Source organism: Acyrthosiphon pisum, chromosome A2 (genome assembly GCF_005508785.2).
Source record: "Acyrthosiphon pisum isolate AL4f chromosome A2, pea_aphid_22Mar2018_4r6ur, whole genome shotgun sequence".
Taxonomy (NCBI): domain Eukaryota; kingdom Metazoa; phylum Arthropoda; class Insecta; order Hemiptera; family Aphididae; genus Acyrthosiphon; species Acyrthosiphon pisum.
Window position 1 is genome coordinate 71,957,272 of NC_042495.1, and position 10,213 is coordinate 71,967,484.

The 10,213-nt window shown below is 28.6% G+C and overlaps 1 protein-coding gene across 2 annotated transcripts in view; it reads left to right on the forward strand.

Annotated features, from left to right (window-relative positions):
• LOC100162823 (HEAT repeat-containing protein 1) overlaps positions 1–7,756 on the forward strand; it is a 9,031-nt gene extending 1,275 nt beyond the window's left edge. Inside the window, exons 1-2 of one of the 2 annotated variants that reach the window (XM_003245791.4) lie at positions 283–772; positions 2,618–7,756. In XM_003245791.4, coding sequence (XP_003245839.1) covers positions 2,749–7,713 — 4,965 coding nt within the window. In that variant the 5' untranslated portion in view covers positions 283–772; positions 2,618–2,748 and the 3' untranslated portion in view covers positions 7,714–7,756. Of the gene's footprint in view, positions 1–282; positions 773–2,617 lie in introns of those variants that run through there. The other variant, XM_001952592.5, reaches the window with a different exon arrangement.
• Positions 7,757–10,213: the final 2,457 nt, after the last annotated feature.

Here is a 10,213-nt window from a genome sequence, read left to right on the forward strand (position 1 = left end):
TTTTGATCGTTTTTCAGTTATCACTAGTGACTAGTCACGACTTATCACATAAAATAATTTACAACAGCACAGTATAAAAAAATGCCACCAGAGAGCAGCTACATAGCGAACGTACGACCACCGTACAACTTTGCAGCCACATTATTTTATACAGTGTCCAGTCCTATGTAGTAGTTCGTGATCTTAGTCCGTGGATTATTCTGATAAATAATATTGATGATAATGGCTGTTATCTCGGGGACCCAACTGCCCGATGCCCACCCGGAACATCTCTAATATTTATTATTAAATCAATTCGAACAAATAGACTTTAGTACATCTTTCTTTATGGAACAAAAGGTAGTGATCCGATTTTTCATCTTTCCGTAATCTCATGGCCTAATAAGTGAGTAATTTGTCATGTTATTGCTTTATCTCTTCACGGTGATACTGACATTCTGTTATCCAAGTATCCGACCGCAGGTTTGAGACGTTTGAGTTAGATCCTAAACCTAACGTTTACAAACGTTTACGTTATTCAGTATTTTCATTATTCTTTATTATTCGCCGAGAATCGGTTATTTTCCGTCTATTTTACTAGTGCACCATAGATACGATAATATTTCAACAAAAAAAACATGGCATTGTCTGTCAATCAGTAGAAAAGAAGTTGAGGATATCAAACCGTATTTGGAGAAAACCGTGTCTAAATTCCTCGGATTCAGAGAACCGTCTTTGGTGACCACATTAATGCACTGCTTGTCGTCTGGTTACGACAAGTATAAGACCGCAGGTAAATACTTTTACCCGAGATGTCAGCGCACTATTTGTTTTCTTTTTCTGGCCTGTGTGCAACATAGTCAAAACACATTAACGCAGAATCATTTTTTCTATGTTTTTAAGTAATCTTAGAGTAAAATCACCCATTTCTAAAAAGATAGAGAATTATACTTTTGATGGAATGACATAGATTTTACAATAATTTATTATTATCTGACTTTCAAAATAAACAAAAAAATGTTATAAATGTAAATTATGTTTAAATTATTTTGAGAAAATATTTAGACAAATCGATATGTCATTCCCTCAAAAATATTATTCTCTATCATTTTTGTAATAGGTGACATTACTCTAAGATAATTTAAAAACATAGAAAAATGATTCTGCGTAAATAAGTTTTGTCCATGTTGCTCATGGGCCAGAGATAGAAAACAAAGAGTTTTTTCTTTCTTAGATTTTATAAACAATATAATTATAAAGTTAAATTTCCAGTATTTTGTAAATACTATCAGCATAGACGCTAATAGCGTGAAGGGTAAACTGCCGCTAACCAACGTATTATTTCTCCTCCAAAAAAAAAAAAAAACCTCGAGAAAAACCTGAAGATACACCAAATTGGAATATATAAAAAAAAATGTTCATCTCTATATAAAAATCTTCAGCCTCCCAAATAGTTTCATAATATAATCACATTTTTCTTATAATTGGGACCTTTATGCATCTTATAATTTGAAATGTTAAATTACATTAAAAGTACTTATTTAGGAGATAAAATTATCTTATACTTTTCAAAATCAAAAGTTGCTTTATCTAATTTCAACTACCTAACGATTTTGTTTTTTTGTTAATCAAAATTTCCCTGACATTTTCATCTAAACTTATTGCTAACAAAAATACATATTTTTGACATTTGGAAGATGGGTAAAAAGATAAAAAAAAAGAAAATGTCTTAACACATTTTATTTCATTATAAGGTACTTTCCTGTTATACGAGACTACCCTCTTTTGTTCAACATCACAATCCTGTTATCTAAGACTACCAAAATTATACTTTCTTATTATACAAGTCTACAGCTATTACGGCGACTATCACCCAAGACTACCTCCGTTGTCACGACTACCTATCTTAGCTGATATTATGGCTGAATTAAAATAATACTAAATAAGCTGCAGTTATATTTATTATATTATATATCTATCATTATGTATATTATTAGTTTTTGTAATTGGTGTTGCCCACGGCAAATTTGGTACATTACGAATAATTATTATGTATTTAATTTTTATCTTTATTTTTTTTTTTTTTTTTATATAGGTAATTTAAATGTGGCCATCCCCACATTACATAAATTATTTATTATTTTATTTTTGGATTTACCATTTTGTATTATTATTATTATTTTATTGTTTTCCATACCTATGCCGCAGAAAATTTGGCACTTTGGCGTGTACCGTTTAAAATACATTACGAATAATTACTATTTATTTAATTTTTTTCTTTATTTCATTCTGACCATACCCACAATACATACTATAAAAAAATAAATCAAAGAAGACAAGAAAAATAAGGTAGTCTCGTAGAACAAGAGAGTACCATTTTGGTAGTCTTAGATAAAAGGATTATGATGTTTCACAAAATAAGAGCGGTAGTCGCAATAACAGCCGTTAGTCTCGTATAACAGGAAAGTACCCATTATAATGTATGTAATAGTATTCTATATTTAGTATTTACCTTACTTTTATCCACTTATCTTTATTGCTAACATATACCATAGGTATTAGTTAAAAACATACCCATTTGTATTTTTTTTGGTAAATAAGTTTTTACCATTTTTAAATTTTAATATTTTTGTTTCAGATATTTATCAAACCACTTGTAATTCCATTATTCTAGTATCAATATTTAATTCAAAGTGTTTGAATTATTAGTCATGTAAGTATTCGATTTAATCTCGTATTACAACAGAGGTTTATTGATTTTAGTCAATTATGGCATCAACATCTCTTGCAAAACAGTTACAAAAATTAAGTGCTCCCCAGACATCAATATTGAGTTTGGGCCACAAAAAAACATCATTGCTTATTCAACCACAAGATATAGGAAATCATGATTTGTCATCATTTTTCGAAGTTGGCCTGAAAGGTCTGGATGAGCTGTGTGGTATAAATATAAAATTTATGAAATTTAAATCAACATTATTTAGCCATTTATGGCAGACTAAGCAAAGGGCAATTTTGAATCTATCAGAAAATCAAAAAATTGATTCTTTGATTGAGGAATTTTTGTGTTTGTTATCTCCTTATTTTAATTCAAAACCAGCATTATATGCTCTTGAGTGGTTAGTACATCGATATAATATTGAACAATACAATACAGACATTTTACTTGGCTATGCTTTACCATATGTTTCAACCCAAGTATTTACAAGGTTAATTCAAGTAATTCCTCTTAAGAATAACCCCGAAGTTGCAAAAAATTGGTGGTGGTTGACCAGATCTAGAAAAACTGGGGTTCAAATTAATGAACAAAGTTTTATTGCAGAAGCAATTAATGATACGAGGTTATTGAAACTTATTTGTTCTATTATTATTAAAGTGATTGATGAACATAAAGCTAATGAGGAATTAGTAACAGTTTGGACTAATTTTTATGCCAAACTTTTAGTTGCTGCTTTTACATCATCCTCTATTTCAAAGAATAATTTAATAACAATATTTCTTCCATCAATAGTTGCTGGACTTGAATCTGACACGCGGCCATTCACAGTTTCTTCTTTAATAGTTATTGGTGTTATGTCCAAATATATAACATACACAGAAAAATTACGATCAAGCTTAGTTAAAAAAATTTTAATGGTTAAACATGAACAGCTTTATTATAATTGTACTTTGTTATTGAGTGTTATTTTCAAATCAACAAGAAATTCATCAAATGTCAAAATTCCCAATTCTTGTATTAAATATATGGCTGAACACTCCAATTTACAAATTGAGGCTTTTAAAAAACTTTTAAAATGTGACAAAAGTATATTCTATTTATTAACTGTTCGAGATACCATAATGCTTTCAAAAAAAGAAAAATCTATTTGTTCATTTGCTTCTGATTTAATAAATTTAATAGATTTGAACGAAGATGACTTTTATACAATTGAATTAGTAAAATTAATAATAGACTCTTCTAATAATGAACCCCGGTATTTAGAAATAGTTAAAAGTGTTAAAAATAAATACAAAACTGCTTGGAAGAATTCAATTAAGTTGTTACATGATTCACCTTCTGTAGAAAAAAACAAATCCATAAGTACACTAAAGATTGATGATGTCACATCATATGATGATGAGAAAATGGAGGTTGATGTAATTATCGAAGAACCAAAAAATAATAAAATGGAAATTGATGATAGTATATTTACTAAACAGTATTCAAGTGATGAAGAACGTATTCAAGTATATTGTGAAAATTTATGGATTGGAAACATTAAGATTACACAAATTTGCAATAGTCTTAATTCACTAATCAATAAAAATGTTTTGTTTTTAGTATCATTAACCCCTGGGAACATTGTAATTCCAACCTTATTGTGTTGTTTGGCTTCTGATGCACAACATATTAGAAAAACAACAATAACTTTCCTCAAAAAGTTGAATAGAACCTACAAAGACACAAGCTCTTCATCTTATATGTGGTTAATAAAAAATATCATTAGTAAACGTCAAAATATTCTAGTAGATGGTGATCAAATTCGCCTCATTTTAATGATTGCATTACAATCTGATAACATTGATGCTAAAAATACATTAGAAATGCTATTTAAAACTGCATGCAATTTTGATATATCATCTGCATTACGACTAAAAATATTTGATGTTTTTTCAGCACTCAATTCATCTAATGTTTGTTTAAGTGTGATGACCCATGGTCTTGAATTATTACAAAAAACACAAATTGATATAGCTGAATCACATATTTTTAAACTTGCTCTCAACAAACTTCATCCTAGTGTCATAGATTGGGTTAGCATATGGCCTATATGTGAAAAATATTTAAAAGAAACAACTCCTGTATTAAACTTTGGAACAGGAAAATTGATATGTCCAGTCACAATTTTTGTTCAAAGCCTAACAACGGAAATGTTTAATACAATGTCTGATGATTTGAAATTGAAGTTAATAAAGACTCTACTTGATTTACAAGCGAAAGTTGAAGATAATGATATTATAGATTCCATTAAAAGTTTTATTCATGAAGTTAGCTTTGACAGTATAATGTTCATTTCTCATCTTGAAAAAATGTATGATGATTCACCCAACAGTGTACTATGGAAAAATGGAATTGCCTTATTGGAATTAATTCAAAATAAAAACAGTTTAGAAAATGTTACTAGATTGACTCCAGTTTTATTTCATATACTAAAAAAATGCTTAGAGTTTGAAGATCAGTCTAGTTTACTTGAGTACACTAAACAATTGTGTTTAAGTTGTATACTAAATTGCTGTACAATGACTAAAAATGAGACAGAAAAATCTAAAGTTTCTGAACATCTTAACCTTGAATTAATTGTCTCAACCATGCGTTTATCTCCAAATCAACAAACTCAACATCATGCATTAATTCTATTGTCGAACTGTGCTCAAATGGTACCAGACCAAATTATTTTACACGTAATGACTATATTCACTTTTATGGGTAATTCTGTTATGCGCCAAGACGATGAGTATACATTTAAAATTACTTGTCAAGTGCTCAATACTATAATTCCTATTTTAATAAAGGAAGGCCAAGTTGTGACTAGAAAAGCATTATCAGTATTTGCTCGTAGTATTTTGGATATACCTGAGCATAGGCGAGGAACATTATTGAGATACCTTGTTCAAGCTTTGAATACTAACAGTTATTTATGGGAACTAATTGTACTTGTACATAAAGAATACATATCTGGTACAATCGGTACTAAAAATAAGGTGTCTAGTAATACTATTTGTTTGGATATCTGTGCTGAATGTCCAATAAATGTTTTACTTGATATGTGTAACAATATTTTAAATTATTGTAAATTTATAGAACTTAAAAAAGGAGAATCTGATCAAGAAACATTAATTGACATTTCAAACTATTCTGTAAACAAATTACATAAATTAAAATATTGTTTAGTATCTTTTATTACAAACCTACTATCATCATATATATTTGTGTCCAAAGTTATGTATTGTACATCTAATGATACATTAAAAAAAGGTTTTACTGAAATAATTAAAAACACTTTATGGTTTGTACAACGCCAAAGCAGTTGTTCAAAAAACTTTATGCCTATCAAATATTATAGCATTTTAGACAAAGTAAATGCTTTACTTCCATTGGATATATTTGTTGATGCTATAAATTATATATTAACATTTGTCGACCTCAAATCTACTCAACACAGGACTATGGATTTACTGAACAAAAGATTATTGGAATCTAAGTCATTAACCCAATATCAAACATTAAAATTACTTGAACCTTTGTCTGAAATAGTCAATATGTCTAGCTTTAATACAAAAGAAGACTTGAATGTTAAACAAACTGCTCTTATTTCTATTACATTGGTCACCAAGTGCTCAAATATTAATGAAAATGTGGATGTATTTAAGGAAATTCTTCAGAAAGTTACTAAATCTGTACAAGATGTATCTGTTGGTCCATTGCTTGGAACATTTGTGCTATGTATTGCAGAGTTGGTTTCTAATTTAAAAACTAAAGCCATCTCAAGTTTTGCATCAATAATACCAACAGTAATATCTGTTCTCCATAAATTGAATGACATTAGTGTAATGTCTGATGGAGCTTTATTACCAAGTATTCTGACTGGTTTGCTAAGAATAATATCAGAACTAAAAAATTTTTTGAGTCCTTATCTGGTACCTTTAATCTATGAACTATCATTATTGTCAGCTACCTGTGATGACAGTTCAAAAGATGAAAACGATAATTACAAATCTATAATAAGAACTAAATTTCAACAGTTGGGTGAAAAGTTGTCTGAAATACCAGGACGAATCTTAGAACCAGTATTAAGTAATACTTTGGTAGAAATTGTGAGGAACCTAAAATTTACTGCATTCCAATATGTGTTGAACATTGCAAAAAATAGTTTTAAAAATTCCATGACTGAAGAATTTACAACGTTCCTGTTAAAATCTCTAGATTTTTGTTGTTTTACTCATGAGTCTGAAAATATAAAATCGAGTATGGTGGAGGGTTCAGTTATATCTGCAATAAGTGAAGTAGCATTAAAATGTTCTGAATCAACATTCCGTACATTTTATCATAAATTAAATGAATGGAAAAATGGTAAAAATAATGAACTTCGTGTATTAATCTTTTTTAAATTATTAAATACATTATCTAGTGAGCTTAAAGGTTTGTATCTTTTATTTGCTGGAAATTTAATACCGACAGCTAATTTGATTTTAACACAATGTAAATCCAACACTAAAATTGAAAAAACATTGCTTATTCAATCTATAGTGTCAACATTATCCAATGTTTTTAAATATGATACAATCAATTTTACAACTAAAGATCGTTTTGAAATAATTATGAACCCACTAGTTGATATTTTGGAAGCTATAGAATTGGAAGATTACAACAATATATGTAAGAATTATGTAATACCATGTATATCTAATTTAATAGCTGCTGTAACAGATGACACTTTATGGAAGGATATAAATTGCCAGATTATGCTTAAAGCTAGACATCGTTTGCCTGAAGTCCGATCAATATGCATTGATACTACATTAGCTGTAGCAGAGAGATTGGGAGAAAATTTCTTACCACTACTTCCAGATTCAATACCATTTTTAGCTGAATTGATGGAAGATGAACAGGAAGATATTGAACAAAAAACAAGGAAAGCTATTCAACAAATGGAAAAATATGTTAATGAGCCCATTGAAAGTTATTTTTGTTAAAATTGTAAACAATTAGTTTAATATATACTGCTATAAGTATTTATTTTTTGATGTACTTTATTTATTGCACAAGTTATAAATCCAAAAAATAGTTCTTAATGTGATACACAAAATAAATTTAATGACACAACGTATGTGCACATTACGACTAGGTTTACCAACAGGCTAATGAGTAGCCGCCCCAGTGTTATTTTGTATTTATCACTTGAAAATCTGCTTTTCCTGACAGATTTTTCCTCAAATCTGAACATGACAATATAACAATATTATAGAAACATGATAAAAATCCACGTGTATTGATATATATATATAACAAGACTTGTCAGTGTTGTTCAGTCTCATCAAGTAACTTTTTTTTTTTTATTGGTTACTATATTTGTATATATAATATAATTGTACTATATTCAACCAAATTATTTAATACAATAGATTATCTTTATAACTTGTTGGATTCCTAAATACTCATCACACCTTTGGGGTAGTTGACTTCTGATTCAGTACTCATTTCTCTCCTTCAATGATTCTTGTAGAAATGTATAGTATTATATAAAATTGTTGGGTACTTATTAATTTAAATATTATATATATTGCTAGGTAATCCAGGAAAAAATTTCTAACTTAAAAATGTAGAACATGATATTATTGAATATGCTAGAAATAGAATAATTTTATTTTACTAATGTGGATTTAACCGCACCATGATATTCATAAGTTTTCTTTAAATTAATTAGTAGTACTTACGTATAATATATTGTATTCTATAATAATACGCTATTATCTATCAAAAAGATTTTAATATGTAGGTGTGTATTTCTTATGTTTGTGAGTATCCTGGTACTTAAACAAGGTAAAATTCAAGTTAAATGTTAATTTAAATAATAATATTACCTATTACGTAATTATAAAAATAAATATTGGAATTTTTAGCTGACTTATTAATTAAATTTCGTCCCCCTAAAACGATCAGTCTAGTTAATATTATATTTTTTTCTACTGGTGTCGAACATTGCAATATTGGCAAATGGTTATAACACTGCAGTTTCGCTTGTACCACGAAATCGTACATACTACATTTTACATTACGTTAGTGGTCACTGATGCAGTTGGTAATTATTACCAAGTGGTAAAGCGCCGAAGGAAAATATCACATAAAAATAAACAATGGTAAATACTTTACATTGCATATTATTATAAGTTGCTTACATTTTTCGCACAAAGTAGTCAGTACCATGGAGCAATGCTTAAAGAATTTTAATTAAATTTCGAAGTAATAATAAGAAAATACTCTATGCTCGGTCAGTAGCACATTTATAGTAGTCACAAATCAGTTGTAGTCAGTAGGTACTCGATACAGATATATTTATAACCTATATCACAAAACAATTTATTATGGCTAGTTATACACTAACTACTAACTAGTAACTTTTAACTTAAATCTGTCAATATGTGACACTGGATAGTCGATAGTTGTGTTTTTGTGTAATTGCCAGTAAGTTGTCAGTTGTCACCACGACAGTCGACACCACGGTCCACGATTAAAGAATAAAGATTATTATAATATATTTATATTTATTATATATTTATATATTTATTATACTGGAATATTAATCTATGGAACCAACAATATTCGGAAAAACAATTATTTGAAAATAATGTATTGGGTATTTGGGTTTAGTTTTGATTGGAATATATTGAACAGACAATTGCTGGAATTACGATATTTGGAATTATGTTATTTAAAACAATCATTTATTGGGATTCTCAAATTTTGGGATACACATTAATTGGAATCATGTATTTTTTGTCTCATTAACGTATCATTCCATCAAATGTCTGTTCTGACAAAAAATGTTCAACGATACATAATATTTAACACAACAATTTCTCCTACATTTAAATTCCGTAAAATGTCTGTCCCACGTAAAACAATTCTGATAAAATATAAGCGTCTTTAATGTCTATTCCGAGTAATTATTGTTCAACACTTTATTGATTTCATGTATCGTTTGCTCCATCATTCCATCTAATGATTGTTCTAACAAACAATTTTCAACGATACATAATTCAACATAACAATTTTCATGTACATTATGTACATAATCATTCAAAAATAATATTTTCCTACATTTACATTCCGTAAAATATCTGTTCCGCGTGAAATAATTCCGATAAAATATAGGCGTCCGCAATGAGTTCACGATTGTTGTAAATTGCATATTGCATAACCACAACACGGTTCGTGGTACAACCACAGAATAGATGAAATCAGAATGGACACTCTCCAAAATTTTACATGGGCTCTTATGGCAGACACGGTATTTTGAGCTAAAGTGCCACCAGTGTTACCAAAAAATACAGTAAAAAAAATATTGTATAAATAATTTTATTATTTCGACCGAAGAATTGGCGGTTGATTTGAAATTTTGTAACTAATGATTAGGGCTAGGAAAATAAAGCACTAAAAACCTACAACAAAGGAATTAAAAAATTGCCAATAATG